Consider the following 25,444-nt stretch of genomic DNA (forward strand, 5'->3'; position numbering starts at 1 on the left):
CCCGTCGCGGGGATTCGAACCGCCAACCTTCTGATCGGCAAGCCCTAGGCTCTGTGGTTTAACCCACAGCGCCACCCGGATGTCCCTATTTTCATTGGATAAATGTTGGAGGGTATGGAGTTATTCAATTCCTGAGCCGTCTGAAGACAATCCTATATAGGAAAGGGTTTTTTTTAATGTTCAGTGTTTTATTATTTTTTTTATATGTTGGAAGCTGCCCAGAGTGGCTGGGGCAACCCAGTCAGATGTGAGGGGTATAAATAGTAAAATTATCATTGTGGAATGGGATGTCCCTATTTCCATCGGAGAAATGTTGGAGGGTATGAGAATGGCACCGCAAAATGCTACTGTTGTGGTTGCAAGCATATTCTTTGAGAGTAGAGATAGCAATTTCTGATTCCACATCTAGGAATTCAAATGCCAAAAGCTTTTTCGGTGAGCAGCAAGTATCCAGTTAATTGGTCTGATGAACAAGAATATGAGTTAATTCTTTGATGATGAGAACACTTTTTGGATTAAAAAAAAAAAGTGTTAGGAAATCTAGCCTGGCAAGAGGGTTAGCGACTTAATAGAGGGATGATGTTTATTACTCCAAGGGGCTTTGTGTAGGAGTGGCAACATTTGTTCTGCTCTCTCAGGGATGCAAAACTTTGAAATGTTGGGTTAGTGCCCATGAGAACCACAACAGCAGCCATGCCCCCAAAAGACAGCCGGCAGCCTTAACCTGTTGCCAGATATTACTGGGTTTTTGTTTGCAGATGCACAAATTATGTATGATATGCATTAATACCTCTGAAATTTAACACTCACTAAACAAAGCTTTCACACGCACAAACAATTCACTTTTGGGAGCTTGAAGTTAATGCAGCTGTTTGAGTTTTCTTACAGCCAGAGGAACCTAAGTTTGGTATAAAATATGGACATTAGCTGGAGATGTTTTATTCTATAAAATCAAATAGGGTTATAAAATCAATTTTAACACAATGGAATTATTATGGATAAAATTATTCTATAACATTTTAAAACCCTGTTAATTACCTCTGTGGTTTTGCTGTTGGTTTTATTTTTCACTTAGGAAAGACACTAACTGCAAACATTTCCTCACTATTTGACCTGTGAAAGTAAAAGAAGTAAAAAATAATCATTAATTTTAAAAATGAAAGCAATTCACTCCGTTTGCCCCCATGCCAGTGGCTACAGGCATAGAATCACTCCTTAGTTAGGAATCATTCCGCTGTGAACTGTTGAATAAGCTCGGCTGAATAAAAGTTTGATTCATACAGGGCCAGCCCGCCCCTGAGGCAAGGTGAGGGACTGCCTCTGGTGGCAAGATCTACAGGGGCAGCAGATCCCAGTGTAGATCTTTATTCCCCCTTTGTTCCTTATGTAGATCCTCACCTGTCCTTTCTTCCCTGGAGAGGAGGGGAGCCATATATGTATATTTTAAGATTGCCCAGGTCAGAAAGTTTACCCCAGATTTTGGTTTCAAATATTTAGCATGTGATATTAAATAAGCTTGGTAATGTAGTTCCAAATTCAAAATACCAAATCTGTTATGTACTGAAGTTCTCACCCTGGGCCAGCAGGGGGATACTGTAGATAGTTATGCAAATGAAGGATCAAAAGTGACGTTCAGCGATTGGATAGTTTTAGAAAGTTGTTACAGTTACATTGTACTGGAGCTCTATATAAGCAGGCTGACTGAGCCCTTCAGTTCTGTTCTGTTCCAGCTTACAAATAAAGAGCTGCTTTGGAAGAATCGCTGTGTCGTCTGATATGTTCACCCACAACTTAACAAAATCCTCCTTCTTTAATTTGTACTTGCATTTTTAGTAATGATATTCTTGGAATTAAAGAACCCTGCAGACATTTCCTAAACAAAAAGTTTATTTCTGGAAAACATTTTTTCCAGATATTACACACAACAACAGACATTGGGATTAATGGAAGTATGTTCATTGCTGTCAATGGATCTGTGTATATCTAACATTGGATATTGCCCTTTCTTTCTTGTTTATCTATTCTACCTGTGTTTGGTTGAATGCTCTTAGAACTCTCTTGCAACCAGCAGTCGGGTAATTTTCAACTTGCAGCATGGTAAGTAGCTAGTTCTGGCTTATAGCTAGGGAAAGGGTGGTTCTGAATGGTTCTAAATTAGTTGCTTCAGAGAGTGGCCTTTCCCAAAGTGGTTAGAGACTGCTGCAATTAAAGGTTAGAGACTGCTGCAATTACCCAGGCATCCGTTTTCCCTCTGTGAAACAGTTGTGTATTTTTAAAACTTTATTTTTATTTTTCAAATACAAAATAACAATGGCTGCTTCCAGACCCATTTATTGTGGGATGTTTGCTCCTCATGGTGCCCACACAACAAAGTTGGCATCAAAATGCCAGCTCTTACTTCCGCCCTCTCCCCCCAGTTTAATCTGGATTTAGCTTTTTCGGGGTTTGGGGTGTGTGGATTTGATAAGGTTGCTTCTAGATGGGGCTTAATATTGTAAAGGGTTTTTTAAAATGCCACAAACAGGCTGCTGGCAACAGGTTTTTTTAACACACCATGTGGATGCTACAAAAACAAGTAAACCCATGCCCGCCTGAGGAGAATTCATCTCACAACAAACACCCATTACTGCACAGTAATAAAATATTATAAAGGGCAAAACAAATACTTTAACACAATAACCATTCCCTTTCAAATAACATGTTAAAAATATATATGTACAGAAATGCAGATCAGAAGCATGCCAAACCTGGCATATTGGGAACTTCAGTATATTCCAGGAAAACTGACAAAATCATTAACACATCAGCTGGAGTCATTTTTTCCTCTGCTTACTTCAGTTGAACAGGTAAGTTTTCTCATCGCCAAAATATGCCGGCATGTGTCTTGAAGCAAGTTCTGCACTGCTGCGATGCAGGGCATCGAGCAAGAGATTGGATGCATCTCACAAGGACTAGGAGGAATATGCTTGGCAGGTGTTTTGCACACCTGGATGGGAGGACTTTAAATTAAATCCTGCAGGGGGAGACCAATGAAATCATAGAAGAGAGAATGGTACCATATATACAGGGGCCAGTGAGTGACGCCAGGAGAGAGTGCACTACTATGGCTGCCACATGTCCAGGATTTCAAAGGTGGAATTGATGTCCAGGGGAGAGCATTTGAAAGGTGGCGCTTTGTCCTGGATCTTAGGCAAGTCATGTGGCAACCCTAACATTACAATATGCATGGAAAAACCAATAAAGGAGAAGTCAGGATGTAAATCCCATTGTCGTTACACCAATGTGCAGAGAATGGGAAATAAACAGGAAGAAGATGATATCTTGACTTATGCAAGAAGGCAAGCATGATTTAAGAGGCATAACTGAAACATGGTGGGGTGAAATTCATGTCTAGAATATAAGGACTCTGTCGCAACACTTGAATTCATGGGCAGCCAAGGAAGCTGAATGTTAAAAGATTCATGACAGATTTTTAAAAAGTGCTTCTTCACCATGATGGTAACCAACTTGGATGTCTTTAAAAGAGTATGAAAGAGGATATAAAAGAGGAGGAGAGGGCCTGCAGCTGGAAGCAGTAAAAAACAGTTGCGGGAAACGATGGGAGGTGAGAGTGCTTTTGTGCTCATGTTCTGCTCGCCGGTTTCCCAAAGGCATCTAGTTGGCCACTGTGAGAACAGGATGCTGGACTAGATGGACCACTGGCCTGATCCAGCAGGCTGTTCTTATGCTCCTTATGTTCTTGCCCTGCTGTTTCATAAAAACACAAGAAGAGCCTGCTGGATCAAGCCCATATAGTCTAGCTTCCTGTTCTCACAGTGGTCCGCCAGATGCCTGTGGGAAACCTGCAATGTCATCTCCCAGAAGGTGGAAGAAGTTACCAGAGGACCAGCTATCTGTGGGATAACCAGCCAGACTTCGCTCACCTTGGGAGGGACTAGGTAATCAAACCTTTGCTCCCCTTCAGTCTACCTGAGAAGCTCAGCATTTGAAGAAGCTCTACTGGTTGCTGCAGCTTAGCTCCATGGCTCTCACAAACCTCACTTGACTTCCTATACCAATAATTTTGGAACTTTCACTACTTTGTAATGAAGCCGACTTTTACTGCCTGTGCAACTGTTCCCGAAACTGCATGGAAAAGCACATGAATTTGACCTTTGGAGAGTTTGTATGTAAACCATTTTTAACTTACCAAATGTGGTCTTTTTCTATGCCAAGGGATGAGGGAAACTCTGGAAGGGACTTAGAAGGGCATATTTTAAAGATTTAACAACCTATATTACCCACGCTTTACTTTGCTGGTTGATGACGTGAAGCAATGCATATTTTGGGTAAATCAGACCACATTATTTTGGAATTTGTGGTGCTGCGCAAAGGGAAAGCTGAGTGCTTATTATTTAGTCTAATTACATGAGGATAATGGGGAAGGGAATGCATTCAAGGTTTTGCCTTCCCATGGGCTGCAATAATCTCAAATTTAAGAGGGGCAAATCAAATCCATTGCCCATGCACTACAGCAGCAAAACCAAACCAGAGAGAAAGTGGCTCTCCATACAGCGGAGAGGAGTGTTATTTTGGCTTCTTGACGCAGGTACTATCCTAATTCACCAGATCTGTGACCACAGTTAGAACCGTTGGCCTAGACAAGCTCACTGACTTCTGGAGCAATCATTAGGAGAGACAGAGATGGGCGTGATTCTTGCAGGAAGCAAAGCATTGAGCTTTAGAGGGATAGCAGTTCTTGTGCTTTCTTCTTCCCTGTGGTATGATAATCTTATACAGATGTTTCTCTTTATTATTTTCCTCCTGCTCTTTCCAACTTTGTTTTGAGCACTTCCTTTTGTCAACAATATTTTCTCAGACATTCATTATCTCTCCGCTTGGCTGTATTCCTTTCAAAAGACTGAAATTTTAGAGTGGTAGAATAAAGATTCTGAGTTTAAAACAAACGTTCAAATGTAGCTAAATTTCCCCCCTCTAGGCATGGTTAAAATAATTGGTTAAAATAATGGTTAAAATAATTCTGATGTTGAACACTATTCAAACTAGCAGAGTTTACTAACTGCAGAGAAGCTGAATGAATTACCGTATTTGCATTTGTCTTCATTGCAGAAAATGTAGGGAATGAATCCCTGCTCTTGAACCAACTTTCTCAGGAAGGGGGCCTGAGGAACTGAGGCAAATGAATCAAACAACAGGTACAGGTAGCCTCCACCTGAGAGTTCATAAAGAAGTGAGAAACTGCTGGTCTCCCAACAAAAATACATGTCCCCAAGGTCAGCCTCCACAGCCGAGGGCTGGAAGGTGGCCAACATAACGTCGTTTTTTTGAAAAAGAGATTCTGGAAATTACAGAGTGGTTAGCTTAACCTCTAACCAGGAGAACTGGCAGAAAGCTTCATTTATTTCAGTTTTTAAGTTTTATTCAGTTTAGAAGTCTTATGCTGTATAAAGGCTGAGAGCTCACTTACAGTAATTCACTGACGTGCATAGAATATACCTGTAGTTTTGCATCTTAAAACAAGAAAGAAAACACAGAAATTTAAATGAAAAAAAATGTAAATCCATCACGGAGAAAATACTGTTTGACTTGGGTGGAATATAAGTACAGTGGTACCTCGGGTTACAGATGCTTCAGGTTACATACTGTCAGAGCTGGCTCCGGGTCCCAGCTCACCAAGGACCAACGCTAGCCGGTAGTACAGTATCAAAGTCTTTATTGAAGAATAGTCTCCATTTACAAGTGTCAGCGTCCCAGCTCTACGTCTGAGCTTTAGACCGGCGAAGCTCTATCTGGATCTCCGCCCCCAGTGCACCAGCTTAAGACTCTAATCTTACTCCACCTCTTCCTTCTCTCTCTCTTCCTCTGGGTCTTACTACCCCCCGGTGTCTCTTCCCTCCTGGACTCTTCTGACGCCGAGCTTGACCCCTCTGACTCCTCCCCCTCTCTTCGGCGGGCTTTAGGACCTGGTTCCCTACCCGGGCTGCCCACCTTGCCGCCCTCCTGTACATTTGAACTTGGCGCGCGCGCGCGTTTAACTTTCCTGATGACCGTTTCCTCGCTCCCTGACGAGGGTGTGGCCACTCCTGCCTCACGTTCTCCCTCTGCCTGCGCGCTCCCTGATCCCGATGCCTTGGACTCCTCCCCCCTACTGCACTCTGGGGGGGAAGCTGGTCCGGATTTCCAGCTGTTACTCTCTGAGTCCCCTCTGGCCCCTTCTTCCCGAGGTGTCCCCCTTGCCCTGACCATGGGGGCCCCTCTCTGTGAATCCTCCGAGTCACTGGAGAGACTCAGAGACCTCGGACTACCGTTGTCGCTGACATTTCCTTCGGACTCCTCCCCCTCGCTCTCCGTTTCCTGCCTCTCCTGTGACTCTTCTCCTGAACCCCTGACATCCATCCCCCCCTCGAAGCCCCCCCTTCCCCCCTCCCCTTCCTCCGGCGGGGGTGCCGGGTGCTCCATCGTTGTGGGGGTAAATGGTGGATACAGTTCGTCCCCCGTGGCGTGCATCCAGTTAGATAAATCCGGCTCGTCCTCCGTGTCTTCGCCGACCTCGTTCTCCTCTGCTTCCATCTCTGTGCCGCCATGCTCGAACCCAACGTCCTCCCCCATCACGTCCATGTCCCTCTCACCCTCGGTCCCCTCTGGGTCCGTTGCCTGCCAAGGGCCCCTCAGCCACCTCTCCTCTCCTCGATTGTCCCACCAAAACGAGCGGTCTGAGGCAAACCCCGAGGGCGAGCCCTCCGGTGAACGTGTGTCTAATGCTGGTTCTTCGTCCGATGTGAATCCCTGGAACGTGCTGGTAGAAAGCGTGGGTGTGAAAAGCCAGTCGTCGAAATACTCGGCTGGCATGGGCCTGTGTGGGAACAAGGCATGAAACTCCTCTTTGAGGAGAGGCTCGTCCAGGGCATAGTCCGGCACCCAACTGTTGGCGCTGGCCGGGGTACCTTCCCTTGCGAGAAAATACTCTACTCCCTCCTCCCCCCATCTCGAGTCCAAAATCTCTGTGACCTGGTTGATGGGTTCTCTTCTTGGCGACTCCCTCCTTGGGGGGGCCTCCCTATACGGGTCTGGTGCCGTGCCTTGCGCCTGAAATCGGTGAGGTGCTTTGTAGGGCGTGAGCACCGACCTATGGAATACTGGGTGCATTCTGGATCCTTCCGGAAGTGTCAACCGGAAGGCCACCGGATTGATCTGTGCTTCAACTCGGTAAGGTCCTAGTTGCTTATGTCCGAGTTTCTTCTTAGCTAAGGATCTGGTCGGCACTGCGTGGGCCGCTAACCACACCCAGTCTCCCACCTGTATGTCTTCACCAACCCTCCTGTGCTTGTCAGCCTGCAGTTTGTATGCGTGCTTTGCCAGCTCTAACTGCCTCCTAAGCTGCTCGTGGACTTCCTGCAATTCCGCCGCCAAGACTTCCGCTGCCTGTGGCTCCCCCTCCCCCAGTCTCTCCAATCCCGGGAAGGTTCTGGGATGCCTCCCGTTGTTGGCGAAGAACGGCGTCACCCCTGTGGACACGTGTTTCGTGTTGTTGTAGGCGAACTCAGCGAGCGGCAGGTAGTCCACCCATGTCGTCGGCTGTTGATTTGCGTAGCATCTCAGGTACTGCTGCATGATGGCGTTGACGCGCTCCGCTTGTCCGTTGGTCTGCGGGTGTCTCGCCGACGCTAGGTTGATCTTGACGTTCAGGAAACCCATCAGCTTCTGCCAGAAGCTCGAAATGAACTGGCGCCCCCTGTCGGACAAGATAGACCGTGGCAGTCCATGCACTCTGAAGACGTGGTCTATGAACAGTTTGGCAGTCTGTTCTGCCGTGGCCACCTTTGCGCACGGAATGAAGTGGGCCATTTTAGTGAACATGTCCACCACCACTAGCACTGCCGTTTTACCCCTCGAGCTGGGTAAATCCGTGACAAAGTCCAGTGCCACCCTCTCCCACGGTTCGCTCGGGGTCTGCAGCGGTTCGAGCAGTCCTGCCGGAGGTTTGTGTACTGACTTGGCCCTTTGGCAGGTGTCGCACCTCGAGACGTACTCCGCGACTTCCCCCCTCATCTTGGGCCACCAGAAATCTCTGGCAACGAGTTCCGCCGTCTTCTCTTTGCCGAAGTGCCCGGCGGTTGGCGCGTCGTGTAACTGTTGCAGTACTTTCGCACGGAGCTCATCTCCCGGTACATAGAGTGCTCCTCTGCGGATGAGCAATCCGTCCCGTATTTGGAACTCGTCGTTTTTCACCGTGCCCTTGCGCACCTCCTCCATCTTGGCTAGAGCGAAGGAGTCCTCCTGCAGTGCTCGACGGACCGCCTCTAGGTCCACAGTTGCGGAAGCGCACGCCCAGGCTTTCTGGGCGAAAATGTGCTTGGCCGCTGCTGGCGCCGCTTCTTCGAGGTATTGCGGCTTTCTGGACAGTGCATCTGCCATGATGTTGTTGTCGCCTGGGATGTATTCTATCCTGAAGTCGAAATCCGCAAAGAACTCCGCCCATCTGATGTGCCGCTGGTTCAGGAACCTTGCCGTGCGCCAGTACTCCAAGTTCTTATGATCCGTGCGAACCTGCACCGTGTGTTTGGCCCCGATGAGGAAGTGCCGCCACGCCTTGAATGCTGCATGAATGGCCAGCAACTCCCTGTCCCAGATGGTGTAGTTCTGCTCTGACTTGCTGAGCTTCCTGGAGTAGAAGGCACACGGGCGCCAGTCCCCCTGCGGGTCCTCCTGCAACAGTACGGCGCCCACGGCTCTGTCTGAGGCGTCCGTCTCAACCCTCAGCGGTTTGCCGGGATTCACATGCAGTAGCTGCCCTTCGGACGAGAAGAGACGCTTGAGGTTCTGGAAGGACTGCTCCGCTTGCTCCGTCCAGATGAACTTCTTCTTCTTTGAGCTGAGCGTGTCGGTAATGGCCGCTGTCTGCATCGCGAACCCCTTGATGAACTTGCGGTAAAAGTTGGCAAACCCCACAAACCTCTGGACCTCCTTCCGATTGCGCGGGCTCTTCCAATCCAACACCGCGCGAACCTTGGCGCTGTCCATGGCGAGCCCCTTGTCCGACAGCTTGTAGCCCAGGAAATCCACCTCCTTCCTGTCGAACTGGCACTTCTCCAGCTTTGCGTATAGCCGATGCTCCTGCAGTCGCTGCAGAACCTCCTTGACGTCCCCCTCGTGGGTCTCCTCAGATTCTGAGAATATCAGGATGTCGTCCAAGAAGCAGACGCATTTCTTGTAGAGAAGACCCGCCAGGACGTGATGCATGAACGCTTGAAAACAGTGGGCGCCATTTTGTAAACCGAAGGGCATAACTCTATATTCATATGTGCCCAGGGGCGTGAACATGGCAGTCTTCCACTCGTCCCCCTCCCGTATGCGAATCAGGTTGTACGCCCCTCTCAGATCCAACTTTGTAAAAACGCGTCCTTTCCTCACCGTTGCAAGCAGGTCATCTATCTTGGGCATTGGAAAGGCTGTAGGCTTGGTCTTTGAATTTAAGAGCCTGAAATCCACTACAAGTCTTTTTTGGGGCGTGTCCTTTTTCTTCACAAAGAATACAGGACTGCCCCCCGCTGCCTTCGACTCCCGGATGAAACCGCGCTTTAAGTTGAGGTCTATGAACTCCTTGAGCTCCTGTAGCTCGTCTTCAGACATGGAATACAGTTTCCCGGCTGGCAGCGTCGCCCCTGGCAGGAGGTCAATCTGGCAGTCATAGGGCCTGTGGGGAGGCAGCTTGTCCGCTTCCTTCTCGCAGAAAACCTCCAAAAACGCTGCGTACTTGCGTGGCACTGCTTGCAGCGTGCTCAATTGTAGCTGCGTGTCTTCCCCTCCTTCTTCCGGGCTATGAAGAATGCAATGCTCCGCGCAATAGGAGGAACCGAAGGTCAGTTGGCGTTGGTACCACGCCAATGCTGGACTGTGCCTGTGCAGCCAACTCATGCCCAAGACTACCGGCGTGCCTGACAGTTTGGTGACGTTGAAGCTGATGACCTCTTGGTGGTTCCCAATCCGCATCACCATTGGTTGCGTTTGTTGCACCACCTGCCCCCCTAACAAGTCTCTGCCATCCACTGTGACAACCTTCAGGGGCAGTGTGGCTGGCAGCAGTGGTATATTGTGTTGCTGAATAAAATCCAGTCCTATAAAGTCGGCGTTGCTGCCGGAGTCAATGGTGATCGGCACTTCCAGAGTGCTTCCGTTGGGCAGTTGGAGAGACGCTGTAAGCTGCACCACTGGTTTGGGTGGGAGGGGGTCTGTGGGCTGCAAAATCTCTGGGGATTGTTTCATTGATTTGTCTGGCTGGACCCCAGTACCTCTTCCTCCAGCCAGACTCTGTCGTTTCCCTGCTGCGTTGCTTCTGTCACTGTTGCCGATGCTGCAGTATGCTTGTGGAGCCTCTGGGGACACTCTTTCGCCATGTGTTGAGCACTGTCGCAGATGTAGCACTTCCTGTTCCCTCTAGGAGGCTTCGTTTTGACTGCTCCCGGCGTCAGGGCTCTGGTAGCTGACTGAGCCCTGGCACCTCCGAGTTCCATCGGTTCCTCTCCCCCTCCCTGCGAGGGCGTGGACTGCGCACGCGCTGCTTCTTTGGGATAGAAGGGAGGTGCTCTGGCTGGTGCCCTTCCCCAACGTCCTTCTTCTCTGTTGCAAGGACGTTCCTCCAGATGCACCCCGATCTCCAGAGCCCTCTGGACCACTTCCTGGGTGCTCCTTGGCCTCTCCCCCCTTCCAATTTCGGCTTTTACTTCTGCATTCAAGCCCTCCCAAAAGAGATCTCTCACTGGCGCAGAAGCTTTGTCCCATCCCAGTGCATGAACCAGTCCGAAGAAACGCGTATGGTACTGACGCACGCTGGCTTTGCCTTGCTTAAGTCCATGTATGTCTCTCCTGGCAATATCAACGTCTATCTTTGATAAAAAACACGAGTCCATAGCTTTAATGAAAGCCTTCGCGTCTTGGAGCGCCGGATCATTGTCCCTCCATAAATTTCTCAGCCACGTTTTGGCTTCACCATGCAAATGGGATAGGATAAACCCCACTTTCTCTCTTTCATCTCTAAAGTCTTTGTCAAGCAGATCCAGCGCAAACAACAGGTCTGCTCTAAAGTTGGGGTACTGCTGTAAACTCCCGTCAAAATGGGATACAAGGCTGCCTCCCCTCTTTCCCAATCCAATGCCCTCTGCTTTGGATCCAGGTGGCCCCTGTTTGGAAATCACGTCCAATCTTACTTGGAGATCCCGGTAGGCGCTACTCATTTCCTCCTCTCTTTTTCTGGATGCAATTACCTCCGTGCTGAGTCGTGTCACAGCTTCTTGCAGGGCTGATATCTGCTCTTCCGTCGTCATCTTGCCTGAGTGTTGTGAGCTCTGGAAGCACCCCTCCTCTGCCCTCGCTGCGTCAACTCACGTGGCGAGGTTCTTGGTGCCAAAACTTTAAAATGTGAGATAGAGCTTACTGTCAGAGCTGGCTCCGGGTCCCAGCTCACCAAGGACCAACGCTAGCCGGTAGTACAGTATCAAAGTCTTTATTGAAGAATAGTCTCCATTTACAAGTGTCAGCGTCCCAGCTCTACGTCTGAGCTTTAGACCGGCGAAGCTCTATCTGGATCTCCGCCCCCAGTGCACCAGCTTAAGACTCTAATCTTACTCCACCTCTTCCTTCTCTCTCTCTTCCTCTGGGTCTTACTACCCCCCGGTGTCTCTTCCCTCCTGGACTCTTCTGACGCCGAGCTTGACCCCTCTGACTCCTCCCCCTCTCTTCGGCGGGCTTTAGGACCTGGTTCCCTACCCGGGCTGCCCACCTTGCCGCCCTCCTGTACATTTGAACTTGGCGCGCGCGCGCGTTTAACTTTCCTGATGACCGTTTCCTCGCTCCCTGACGAGGGTGTGGCCACTCCTGCCTCACGTTCTCCCTCTGCCTGCGCGCTCCCTGATCCCGATGCCTTGGACTCCTCCCCCCTACTGCACTCTGGGGGGGAAGCTGGTCCGGATTTCCAGCTGTTACTCTCTGAGTCCCCTCTGGCCCCTTCTTCCCGAGGTGTCCCCCTTGCCCTGACCATGGGGGCCCCTCTCTGTGAATCCTCCGAGTCACTGGAGAGACTCAGAGACCTCGGACTACCGTTGTCGCTGACATTTCCTTCGGACTCCTCCCCCTCGCTCTCCGTTTCCTGCCTCTCCTGTGACTCTTCTCCTGAACCCCTGACACATACGCTTCAGGTTACAGACTCCGCTAACCTAGAAATAGTACCTCGGGTTAAGAACTTTGCTTCAGGATGAGAACAGAAATCGTGCTCCGGCGATGCGGCAGCAGCAGCAGGAGGCCCCATTAGCTAAAGTGGTGGTTCAGGTTAAGAACAGTTTCAGGTTAAGAACAGACCTCTGGAAAGAATTAAGTTCGTAACCAGATGTACCACTGTACTTGGTAAAAAAGGGGCATGGTCTCTGCACGGATGTTTAACAATGTGCAGCAGCAATTTGTAAATACCATATATAACCATGTTTAAATTCTAGATAAGTAATTAAATAGGGGAAGCAAACTACTGGCTTTTCCATTGCTGTGTGAGGAAGGGGTGGAAAAAGAAGAAAAGGGAGCGTCTGGACATGGGTGGAAAGTGGTCAGCATGTGATAAGACTGAAGACCCAAAGACTTTGCAAACTATTTGTACGTGAATACATATGTAGATGTCATGAATAGTTCCATATAAAGTCATGCTTAGCAGGTACAATCTTCAAATGGAAATGATTGTTCATATGTGTCATCTGAAGAAGTGGTATCTGAAGAAGTGTGCATGCACACAAAAGCTCATACCAAAAACAAAGTTAGTTGGTCTCTAAGGTGCTACTGGAAGGATTTTTTTTATTTTGTTTCATATGTGTCATAGGTAAAGGGACCCCTGACCATTAGGTCCAGTCATGGCCGACTCTGGGGTTGCGGCGCTCATCTCGCTTTACTGGCCGAGGGAGCTGGCGTACAGCTTCTGGGTCACGTGGCCAGCATGACTAAGCTGCTTCTGGCGAACCAGAGCAGCGCACGGAAACGCCGTTTACCTTCCCGCCAGAGCGGTACCTATTTATCTACTTGCACTTTGACGTGCTTTCAAACTGCTAGGTTGGCAGGAGCTGGGACCGAGCAACTGGAGCTCACCCCGTCGCGGGGATTCGAACCACCAACCTTCTGATTCGAAGTCCTAGGTTCTGTGGTTTAACCCACAACGCCACCCGTGTCCATATGTGTCATAATAGTTATCTAAACAGCTGAAAAGTTCTTAGGTCAGATCTGTGTTTTCACTTAATGCTTTCAAGGGGCGGGTGAGTTTTTCCAGGATAGCAAAGGGTAGCACTTTCTTAAGCCAACTGTCCTCTGTGACATTTAAGAGATCTTTCCAATTTTGGGCAATTGCAAGTCGAGCAGCAACAAGAGGCTTCAAAACAACCGAAGTTGGCCCTTTAAATATAGACAAGAAACATAAAGCTGGCTCCACTTGCATATTATTATTATTATTATTATTATTATTATTATTATTAATTACCTGCAGTTCACCCTAATGTCTCAGGGTAACTTACATTATCAACAATGGTACTAATTTCAGAAATTAGATGATTCCACAACAGTAACTCCAGCATGAAAAATAAATTCTTCATTCCCAGACAGCCACATGATACATGGAATCACAAAAAAATGTGGTCATGCTGACCACATGACCCAGAAATCTGTCTCTGGACAAACGCCGGCTTCCTCAGCCTGAAAAGCGAGATGAGCGGTGTTATGTACTGAAGTTCTCACCCTGGGTCAGCAGGGGGATACTGTAGATAGTTATGCAAATGAAGGATCGAAAGTGACGTTCAGTGATTGGATAGTTTGTATGCAAATGAAGGATCAAAAGTGACGTACAGTGATTGGATAGTTTTAGAAAGTTGCAACAGTTATGTTGTTCTGGAGCTCTATATAAGCAGGCTGACTGAGCTCTTCAGTTCAGTTCTGTTCCAGCTTACAAATAAAGAGCTACTTTGGAAGAATCACTGTGTCGTCTGATATGTTCACCCACAACTTAACACTGGCGACGAGGATGGGATTCAAACCCACCCATGTGACTGGACTTAACTGTCCAGGGGTCTTTTACCTTTACATTTTACATGGAATTGCTGCTATTTTTTTAAACCAAAATGCCAAGAAGAAGTAGCTCCAGCATCCCTCACCAGGTAGTAATGACTGTAAGATTAACAGAAGCCAGTCAGTGTTTTATATGTTCCAGCTGAAATTCAGAAAACTGGTAAGCCTGAAGTGGAAACTTGATCGACTCCCCGCAAGCTCATAAAAAACATGTTTGTTCATCTGCTACTGGTGCTTCAGAAATCATAGCCTCTACATGAATATATTTATCTCATGTAGTTAGAAATTGTCGTTTAGGATTTGTCCATCTCTGTGGTTCCAATATGCAATATCTAGTTATGCTTTTGCTTTTTCATGAGCTGTTGCTGTTGTGGGAAGTCTGAGATCAGGGATGGGTGTGTTGTCTAACCACAAATGCCATAGCAAAGGAAACATTCCAGTTTCTTTCAGGATAAAGTGCTGCATCTACACACCAGAGACCTCCTGTACAGTAGACAAATATCCAGAATTACACTAGATTAAAACTAAAAATTAATGAGAGCGCATCCCTCCAGAATGAGGCCACAGAGATTAGAGTATGTGATGTCTGAGTCTCCACCACTGGAAGTCCCAGGCTCAGGGAGCCCCTTGATCCCACTTCCTCGTTGAGGTCCTCCAGAACATGTCTGGACTTTCCTCCAAAGAAGCAAGTCAAAGAAGTAAGTCTCCTATGTAAGAAAAATCAGTGCTGCACTTAGTGATGAGAGCAAAGCCTGCTGTTGTCCCTGAGGCTGGATTTGCGCCCAAGTGGTCTGTGCAGCACACAAGCCTGTCCACAAAGCATGCATTCTAACAGGGGCAGCAAAATGGGAAAGTGCCTCCCTGTCCGTCAACCCTTGTCATCCCTGCCGAAGCCTCACTTACTGGGATCGCGCAGCTGTGGCTTCCAGGATCTGGCAAGATCTCACTAGAACCCTACAAGAACTTGCGCACAGCCCTCCATGCGATCTCATGGGGCTCTCACAAGGTTCTCTCAAGATCTCGTCCCAGAAGCAGCCACAGCCACTTCTCGCTTCTCCAGCGGCTGTGGCATTGGGGGCGCCGGCAAAGGGGCCCCTTGGACTCCATTGCCTGAGGCAACTGCTGCCTCAATCTGCCTCATGGATAGGCCGGCTCTGTATTCTGATGATGAGCATTTTAATAGTTTGAACTAGAGACTGACTGACACCTATGAGCTGGACACTTCGGTTTTCCACAACTATTTTTTCTCTGCTGCTGCAATGGAAGCAATGATTTCTAGTTTCCACAGAATGTACTGCAGGCTCAGTGGAATCTAAGTGTGACTTGACCGAAGAAACCTCCTTAGGAGGTCTATTGCTCCAAAACTGCCTATTGTGCTTTGCCCAAGCCACTGTCCACTTAGGCCACAGAAGCTTTATATTAATATTAATTGCCGTTTCATTCTCCTGCTGGCGAAGGGTTGTACAAAACAGATATTTTGTCTGGTAGCAGGCAGTTAAGACTCAAGATGATTTGCAAATAGTTTGTTCTCGTGAATTTTGTGAGATCTACAGATGAAGGGAGGTATACAAAATTAATAAATAAGAAAACAATAAAACAATGGAATAGGAGAAAACATTGACCAAAGTTACTGGGGTTGCTTTGTTAACTGTATTTTGCTACACATTTCATTAGTTTCCTGCACTAGATTCCACAGGGACAGGCATTCCAGTCCTCACCTGGAAACTGAGTGGTGGGGATGGAACAAAAACTAGGGAGGGAGCCTGAAGTTTGGCAGGAGAACATTGCGTGGAAAGGAAGGGAGGGGCCCTGAAAAAAATATGTTGGAACATAAAATAGGAAAAGTTATTTTTGCCACTCTGGCTGAAAAAGAGACCCAGCGCTGGGCAGAGGCAGCTTTCAGGCACCCCGTTCAGAGTTTGTGAGTTGCACCAACCACATCTGCCATCTGTGCAGCTGGGCAGGAGGGCAGGGCTGTTGCACCTTCAATGGTTGGGTAGGAGAGGGAAGTCCAGCCCAGGCTGTCGGGCTGACAATAGACTTCGCTTTTTCAGGAGAAAAGCCATAGCAAAGCCACTCCTAAAAGTGGCCAGTGTCAAATTTGCAAACAAGGAGATGCCTTATTTCTTCAAGTATGCAGAACAATGTTTGGCGTTCATAGTCCTCTCCCATTTTATTTGGTCTGTTGGAATGTATATGTGACATTTAATCTGAATGGAGCCTTTCAATGAAATATATGGCCTTATAATAGTCAACATCTTATAATATTGCCAGAGGTATTTTTAAATGTTGCTAGTTAATAAGATCACTTTAACAGCCATGACTTCTCCTAAAGAAATCTGGGAACTTGTGTTCCTGCACATGCATTTATTTTTTTAAAAACCATATAACAATCTTTTTATGGAAAGCAGCCCAAAAATGTCTTGATTTATTAATATCTGGAGAAACTGTACATTTAACAATCACACTCTATTTGTAAACAGTTAAAAAGCCCCCAATGACATTCTACATCTTCAAATGCTACAGTTAGAATCATGGCAATGAAATGAGAATGTGTTTCAGCAGGTTTTTAAAAAATGTGTTTTTATCCTAGTTTACTCTTTCACTCTCCAACTAAACAAACCTATGTAATAATACCATGTGGCAAAAAAAAAGAGAAGAGAAGAGGAAGATGATCTTAACACTTTCACAATAAAAGAATTTGCAAGAACTTTTTAAGCATTTGAAATTTATGCCACAAAATTCTGTAAGCCCAGGTTCTTGTTTACAGTCTGCATAGTTACTTCAGCTTTAAGGTTAAACACAACGCTCTGCTCTGGAAAAATTACTTCATATCACAGAACCATAAAAATCAATGTAAATTAACGTAAAATTCCAATATTTCTGCTAAAAAATTCTAAACCTACTTTAATATGCTTTTGCAGGTTGAATTATTTTCTTTACAACAATATATACAGGGCAAGTGGTTTCTCCAGAATGTATATCAATATTCACTTGCCATTCTTGTTCTTTTTGCCATTCTAGCCAAATCCCAAACTTCCTTTTGAGCCATGCTTCTAGGCACAAGTTTTAAAGCTCCATCTCCAAGCATGTTGCTCTTTCAGTCCTGGTGCTTTCCCCAGGAAAACCCGCATTTTACCACTGTTTTCCCCAGAGTGCTTTTTGCTCTGATTCAATGGTAAGACATGGGTTTTCCTGGGGAAAGCGCTGGGACAAAAAAACCCAGGACTGATTTAAAGTACAGATCTGTGCGTGGAAAGCACAGCGCAAAAGGAAGTCTGTGTTGGCCCTAAGTCACTCTTTCCAAAGAGGAATGCAACTTTCGCTCTCAGGTCCCATCTATACTACATGGGGCATCGTTGCCAGGTTCTGTCAGGAGTCCAGGTTCCCAGCTTGATAACACAGTAAGCGTAGGTAATTAAAAAGGAGGATTTATTTCAAAAACAAACAGATAGCTCCAGACGGCTCTAACAAAGCCTCTGGCACCATTACTCAAGATGACCCTTCTGAAGACTCCTTCCGGGGTTGACAGGTGATATTGGACTTACGACCCTTACGTCTCGTTTTGCTTCCTATCTAGCACCCCTCCCATTCGCCGACTCTTCGGACTTAGTGGATCAGCTCCAACCTCTTTCTGTTCTGAGAGGCTGTCTCTGAGACTGTTTGCTCCTTTTTGTGCTTCCTGCAAGCTTTTTGCTGTGTTGTAGCCTGCTCTCAGCTACTGCCTTATCACCCTGCCCGTTAAGGTAGGGAAGAGCAGAAGTCTGCAGCTGCTGGCTCTCCCTTGCCTGACTAACATCTAAGCCTCTCTGTTTCTGGCTGCTTTCTGCAGTTGGCTGCAAACCTTCACTTGGAGCTGGCTCATTCCTGACAGTCGTCTTGAATTCCAACAGAAATCAAGCACGTCTCCCCCCCGCAGTCTGCGTCTAGCCCAGCTCTCACACACTTCCACTCATGTCTTTGTCCTTCTAACTACCAGCCTGTTGAGGGTCGTTACCAAGAAGCTGTTCTGGCTGGTCTAGCAATGGAATCCTTGCTGGATCCAGGAACCAGAAGGGACTCAGTTAGTGCATTTTTTTCTGGGAGGATGCAGGGGTATGCATATCCCTAAACATTTTGTGAATCTTTGTACTTTTGTCCATTTACTGTATTTATTTTCCCTGATTTGAACTATAAAATCGTGATTTTCTTGAGTCAAAATGAGAGTACCCCTAAATATTTTTTTAAAGGAAAAAAAGCACTGGACTCAGTAATAAAGCCTAACACCCTCCCAACTCACAACAGTATTTTATTCTGCTTTATTTATTTTATTTTTTGCAATTACTTTTGCTAGATTGAATGAATGAATGAATGAATGAATAGGCATATCACAGTTAATAATTTTTCAACTTAATTAAATTTCCTCAACACACTCAGCAGAAATGGCTGTTCCACATGGTTAAACCATCTTCAAAATAGTCAATGAGATCAGTATGACTGATTTTTTAAAAATAAAAATAAAAATATTATTATGTATAACATTCATAGCTCATTTTGAATATACTGGCCTACAAAGTTGTTCAAGCGAGCTGCCAGGAGGGCTGACAATATCTTTGCATCTTGGGGTGATGAGATCCCAGCTGGCAAGGATCTTTCCCCAGTTTGGCCAAAACCACCAGTCTTGCGTCTTTCCACGAAGGTGGTGTCTGTTCTCCTTCCATGATAACATTAATTAAATGCTTAGTAAATTGTGGGACCAGCGAGCATGTTTTACAAAACTCACTCTGAAGAAACGGATCTTTGCCTCCTTTTAGTTTCTTGATAACTGTGTGCACCCTCCAAAATTGAGTCATCTAGACACTCCCTGAGAAGTTGACCGATAAGTTGTAGATTATCCCTATCAATAAACATTTGCATATTTGAAAGTCCAGGTTGCCAGTCAAATGTAACCCAAGTCATTCCCTGCTCTGCGGGCCCTACAACCCCTAGACCAAGCATGTCCAACTGGTCGATGTCTATGGGTGTCTGTGGTCGATTGCATCAAACTGATCAATCGTCTCCCCCCCCCCCAAAGGTCAACAACTAAGCTTATTCCCCCCCCCCCAAAAAAAGTTCAACAACTTTGGCTCATCCTCCGCCCCAAAAGCTCAACAATTCAGGTCTATCCAATGGGTAGATCACTGCTAGTTTATTTATAGCGGGAGTAGATCGCAGTCTCTTGGAAGTTGGACACGCCTGCCCTAGAACACTAGTTCTGCTCAAGAGTAGACATATTGAAATAGATTAGCATGACTAACAGGTTTGATCATTTCAATGGATCTACTCCAAGACTTATTTGAATGCCACCCCTTGAATATAGAATTGTACCCAACTATATCTGGGATGCGGGTGGCACTGTGATCTAAACCACAGAGCCTAGGGCTTGCTGATCAGAAGGTCGGCAGTTCAAATCCCCGCAAGGGGGTGAGCTCCCATTGCTTGGTCCCTGCTCCTGCCAACCTTGCAGTTCGCAAGCACACAAAAAAAGTGCAAGTAGATAAATAGGTACCGCTCCGGCAGGAAGGTAAACGGTGTTTCCGTGCTCTGCTCTGGTTAGCCAGAAGTGGCTTAGTCCTGCTGGCCGCATGACCCGGAAGCTGTACACCGGCTCCCTCGGCCAGTAAAGCGAGATGAGCGCCACAACCCCAGAGTCGGCTATGACTGGACTTAATGGACAGGGGTCCCTTTACCTTTTTATATCTTGAAAAGCTCACATTTTCACTCTGCACGGTCACAGCACCATTTTGTACTTGAGGAACCAGCCCCCCTCTCTGCCCCAGGCCCCTTTCACTCTCTTCCGTGCTCAGTGTGTCAACTCCTTCTCCTCCTCTTTCCAAAAATGGGGGTGGGTACATACCTTTCATACAAAGTCATGTAGATCAGCAAAGACGTCAGATTACGTCCAGACTTTAAAAACAACTTATTTTGAGCAGGGGTTGCACACAATCAGCTATATGTGGGGGGTGGGGTGCGGGAGGAAAAAGCTCTATTCAGAATGCTTTAGGGTGGGGTAAAAAAAAACCATATTTCTCATGGAAACAATTCTGAGGCTTATCAATGGTGCCACTGTTGCAGTGATATTTAAAACATGCATAGACTCTGACATATACACACAGTTCAGTCAGATCAAGACAATTCTTTGAGGGAGGGGAAGGAGCAGAAGTAGCCCGAGAGAACTTGCCAGCAGCAAGTGTATAATTCTGCTAATACCACTTAGCTGTGTTTGTGAATTTAAAGTTGGGCGGTTGTTCTGAGCATCGTGCAATTTCAGTGTGATATCCAGAAGTGACATCTTTGGAGGGGAGTAATATTTCTGTGCTTTTAATCTCAATATTCAACTATAAATTTAGTGGATGAAGCTTTTTGTGGTATGATACAGTGATGAAGCATGAGGTGCTTCACCCTTAGAATACTTTCCCCTTAGACAACAGCAAAAGACCCCCTGGGTTAGATTTTGCATCTGCCCTCATCCACCCTTAACAAGTGTTACCCACAAAAATACTTAGGCTAGAATAAATCACAACACTTAGCTTTGCCAAGAGAGAGAGAGAGAGAGAGAATGCCCCCCCCCCCAAATTACAGCAAACAAGCCTCCAATCTGCTGGCAGTAAGACAAAGAAGAAAAAGAGTCCTAACAACTTAAAAAGAAATAATTTGGATCATGCAATTTGCTAACCCAAAGATTGCATGATCCAAGGGCTTAGATTAACCCTTTTATGCATGCATGGAGTTCATTTTCTGTTTTAATACCTCTCAAATGCTGCCCAGTCCTACCAAAGCAACAATTTAATTGTGACTGGAAATGAATAGGAGGCAGAAAATTGTTGGAGAATGGGATATTTCCAAAGCCAAAGAGGAATGCCACTTCCCTGAATATCTACCCCCTAGAGCAACAGAACAAGATACTTTAAATGTGTTGAGAGTATAATGGTTAGAATGTTGGGTTAGGCTTGGGGAATCCTGAGTTCAAATCCCAATTTATCCATTCAGTTCAGCTGGGGGAGTCACTATCTCTCAGCCTTACCGGCATCACTGCATTGCTGCATGGATAAAAAAAAGAGAAAGAGAAGCTTCTTGGAGGAAGAATGGGACATAAATGTAATAGATAAAAATGAGAGTTTTGATGGGTGCAGGTTGTCACAAAGGGATGAAAAAAGTATCTGTGAAAATATTCTCTTCGCTATTGGAAGTATAAGGACACCTTAGAAAGAATTCTACAGCCTTGCAGCAGGCTGAGGGGGAAATTCAAATTCAAATGTCAGTGGAGGACAGGAGCACCCAAAGTGTGACCAGAGGCCTTTTTGTTAGGGATAATGTCAACTGAAATCAAGAAAGAAGTAAGATCACTTTTTATGTATACAACATCTGCAGCCAGGATTCTGGTCGCAATGAATTGGAAGAGTGAAATTACACCTACAAAGTCAGAATGGCAGGTGAAAAATGACAGAATACAGTGGTACCTCGGGTTAAGTACTTAATTTGTTCCGGAGGTCCGTTCTTAACCTGAAACTGTTCTTAACCTGAAGCACCACTTTAGCTAATGGGGCCTCCTGCTGCTGCGCCGCCGGAGCACGATTTCTGTTCTCATCCTGAAGCAAAGTTCTTAACCCGAGGTACTATTTCTGGGTTAGTGGAGTCTGTAACCTGAAGCGTCTGTAACCTGAAGCGTATGTAACCTGAGGTACCACTGTACATCCAATTGGCAATAATGATGGGGAGATTTAGAAGGGACGCGGGTGGTGCTGTGGATAAAAGCTTCAGCGCCTAGGGCTTGCCGATCGAAAGGTCGGCGGTTCGAATCCCCGCGGCGGGGTGCGCTCCTGTTGCTCGGTCCCAGCGCCTGCCAACCTAGCAGTTCGAAAGCACTCCCGGGTGCAAGTAGATAAATAGGGACCGCGTACTAGCGGGAAGGTAAACGGCGTTCCGTGTGCGGCTCTGGCTCTCCAGAGCAGCGATGTCACGCTGGCCACGTGACCCAGAAGTGTCTCCGGACAGCGCTGGCCCCCGGCCTCTTGAGTGAGATGGGCGCACAACCCTAGAGTCTGTCAAGACTGGCCTGTATGGGCAGGGGTACCTTTACCTTTACAATGCAGAAGGTGAATAAAGAATGGATAGTATTTAAAGAATATTTGAAAACCTATTATGATAGCAAAAAACCCCTGGCAGACCTTAAAGGATTCTTGTAATGTATAGACAATAAACTAAAGAATATTTTTTTCTGAAGGAAATTAAGGAAACAAAGTATAATAATATGATACTGTGTAAAAAATAACAAATGAGACTTTGGTTTTTTGAGAACAATCGGAAGTTTGATTTATCCTGTTTCAGTTTAGCTGCATCAAACTAGGTGAAACATATCAGAGGTGTGACGAGGAACAATTGTTGGAGGTCTTTACTCAATTTTTACAAAATCATTTATGATTTGCCTGTTAACATACACAACTTTAGACAATGTTCAGTAAACCAAAAGGCATCCTTAAAACCAAGAAATACACGTGAGAATGAAGAGTCTGATCCTGTGGGAAAGCTCTCTCTCATGTCAGCCCAACTGAAACACTTGATTTAATGCCCTTTTGTGAAACTGCTGTTCCTTTTGGGACCAGCCCTGTGGAAGTTCCTCTTGTGTCAGCCCCGCTGAGAGAGGAGCTGCCGCAATTTCCCAAAACAGCCGTGAACATTAAAAAGAAACATTGCTTTTTATCAGAGGATGTTAACCACAAAGGGAATGCAGCCCTCAGAGGGAGAATGAGGAGCCGAGGAAGCTTCCCGGGTCGTGGTGATTGTATTGCTGTCATTTGATGGGAAATCTGAGGACAGACAAAAATATAGGAGGAGCATGAGGTCCTGGACTTAGCTATGAGGTGGAAGAAGAGGAGCTGGAAGATGGTGGGTTCTGTAAGGAAAACATAGCAGAAGGAGTCGGATTTCAGTGCTGGGAGTCCGGCTTGGAGGCTTGCAGTGACTCACTGAGAGCCAGCCTGAGAAAGAGCTGCCTTTGTTCCACTTGGGCTGAGCGCTGGTGGGGAAGAAAGCAGCTCAGCAGCCGCCTCTCTCTTCCCCAACTCCATGCAAGCAGCTGAACCTGTCTTTGGCTGAAGACTGGCTTTTGCAAAATGCTTCCCAGGTAAGAGCCACCACCTTCACCCTCGCCACCCTCACATGTAGGCACTGAATTGTTTCATCTCACCTCTGGCTTCCTTCCTCTCCCTCTTTCCCAATTTTCTCCAGTCATTCCCGGGTGCCCTGGAATTTGCTCCTGCTGCTTTTGGGTTCATTGCTCCCTGCCGGTCTCCCAGCTCAGGTCATAGAAGGTAAGAACCTCCTCTTTTCCCTTCCCTAGTTCTGGGGAGAGGGGACAATCTGAAATCTGTCTTTTTACCAGCGATGTGAGCAGGAAATGTCCATAGGCTTGGAAACGGGATGCTGAGGGCTTCTGCCAGAGAACTTTATCAAGTGCTTGGAATGTCAGAAACTTACAGCTGTCATTCATTCTGGCACTTGAAGGATTACAGCAGAACTGCTCACTAAACAGAAAAAAACTCTTCTAACCTTCATTCTGGTGTCAAAAGCAGGAAGGATTGCTCTGCATGGCTCAGAGAATGCAGAACATTCCAAAAGTATGCCTGAAATGGTATAACACTTTGGTGTAAGGAATTTTTCAAAGTGTCAGTGACCTTTAGGGGCATGGTGATGTGGAGTTTTAAATACTTAATGGGTATTTTATTTCCTGTGTGTGTGCCAAACCCAGCATTTTAGGATGGGGCAGGCTGTCATCCTAATAAATAAATAAGGGTAGGCAGGCAGAATGTGCCCTGAATTTGCTCTCTAATCACCTTAAAAAATTACTGTGCATATCACTTGGACTTTTCCCTAGTTAGGGAAGCTTATGGGGAGGAGGGGAGGCTATTTTTCTTCACCCTCACAGTAATCAAGGTAGGCTGGACAAAAAGAAAGAGAAACTGCCTCAGCATTGCCAGCTGTTTCACTGCTGATAAAAGTTTTAAATCTGGCTCTCCCTATTCCCAGTCCCCATTAAATTGCTACCTGTCACGGGCTCTTTACAATTCTTATCCATTCTTGCAACAACTTTTAAGTGAAGTCACTGTTCCCATTTCACAGGCAGTGAACTAAGCCTTAGAGCAAGTCTAGGAAACCTGTGGCCCTCCAGATGTGGGCTGCACCTCCCATCATCCCTGCCCCCTGGCAGGGCGTTGGACGCCAGCAACATCTGGAGAACCACAGGTTGGCCACCCTGACTAGCCCAAACCAAATTAGGTCACATTCAAGGTTTAATTAACCAGGTATTTCACAAAAGTAATCGACACAAGTTGTGTACTAAGCTGCAAATATGAATCATCTGTGGGCTCGGGCTTTCTCAGGGAGGCAAGCGTGGGTGTCCACAAAAATAATTCACGGAAGGCAAAGGTCTATAACTTGTGGCTACAGATTGCTGACTTTACTATTTGCAGCCTTTATATGGTTGTGGTTTTTTTTTTGTTTGTCCATTTTACAATAACAGGGCAAGGCACTCGAAAGATAAACAGTTTCAATCTCTCCATTGAACAATATTCTAGGACTCTACATCTATACCTGCTAAGGCTGAATTTCACACCTTTCACACAGAAGGTGCCTTTGCTGTTCTAAATACCAGACATAAGGTCCAAAACCAGTCATATTCTTTTTTTTTTTTTGGTTGGTCTGTCTATACCACAAAGAAACATACACAGTGGTACCTTGGTTCTCAAACTTAATCTGTTCCAGAAGTCTGTTCCAAAACCAAAGCGTTCCAAAACCAAGGTGCGCTTTCCCATGGAAAGTAATGCAAAATGGATTAATCCGTTCCAGACTTTTAAAAACAACCCCTAAAACAGCAATTGAACATGAATTTTAACAAGACCATTGATCCATAAAATGGAAGCAAAAAACTATGTACTGCAGTCACACAATCAACCAATCAATCAATCAATCAATCAATCAGTAGCTGAACCGGGTTCCACAGAGTCACAAAAAAAGAGCCGCAAAAACAAAACGCAAAATAAATAGCAAAAACAGACAGACCTGAGTGTAACACTCAAAACGGAAGCGTAACACTCAAAACAGAGCATGTTCGGCTTCCGAAAAAAGTCCGCAAACTCGAACACTTCTGGGCTTGCAGTGTTTGGGTTCCAAATTGTTTGAGTACCAAGGTGTTTGAGAACCAAGGTATGATTGTAATGCAAAGTGGATCATTCATTGAAAAAAAATGGACCCTGGCCAAAATGGTCAGTAACTTCTGTATGAACTTTTTATATAGACACTCAGCAAACACAAGTCAGGGTTAGGGTTGGCGGAGGTGGGGGGG

The 25,444-nt window shown here is 46.3% G+C and overlaps 1 protein-coding gene across 4 annotated transcripts in view; it reads left to right on the forward strand.

The window, feature by feature from the left end:
* Positions 1-22,989: 22,989 nt before the first annotated feature.
* COL15A1 (collagen type XV alpha 1 chain) overlaps positions 22,990-25,444 on the forward strand; it is a 124,910-nt gene continuing 122,455 nt past the window's right edge. For all 4 annotated transcript variants that reach the window (XR_014503946.1, XM_083407468.1, XM_083407469.1 and 1 more), the window contains exons 1-2: positions 22,990-23,227; positions 23,332-23,414. Coding sequence is in view for 3 of the 4 variants with exons in the window: in XM_083407468.1 (XP_083263594.1) it covers positions 23,217-23,227; positions 23,332-23,414 (94 nt within the window). In the remaining variant the exon portion in view is untranslated. The remainder of the gene's footprint in view (positions 23,228-23,331; positions 23,415-25,444) is intronic.

This window comes from Podarcis tiliguerta (assembly GCF_965153285.1).
Source record: "Podarcis tiliguerta genome assembly, chromosome: 13".
Classification (NCBI taxonomy): domain Eukaryota; kingdom Metazoa; phylum Chordata; class Lepidosauria; order Squamata; family Lacertidae; genus Podarcis; species Podarcis tiliguerta.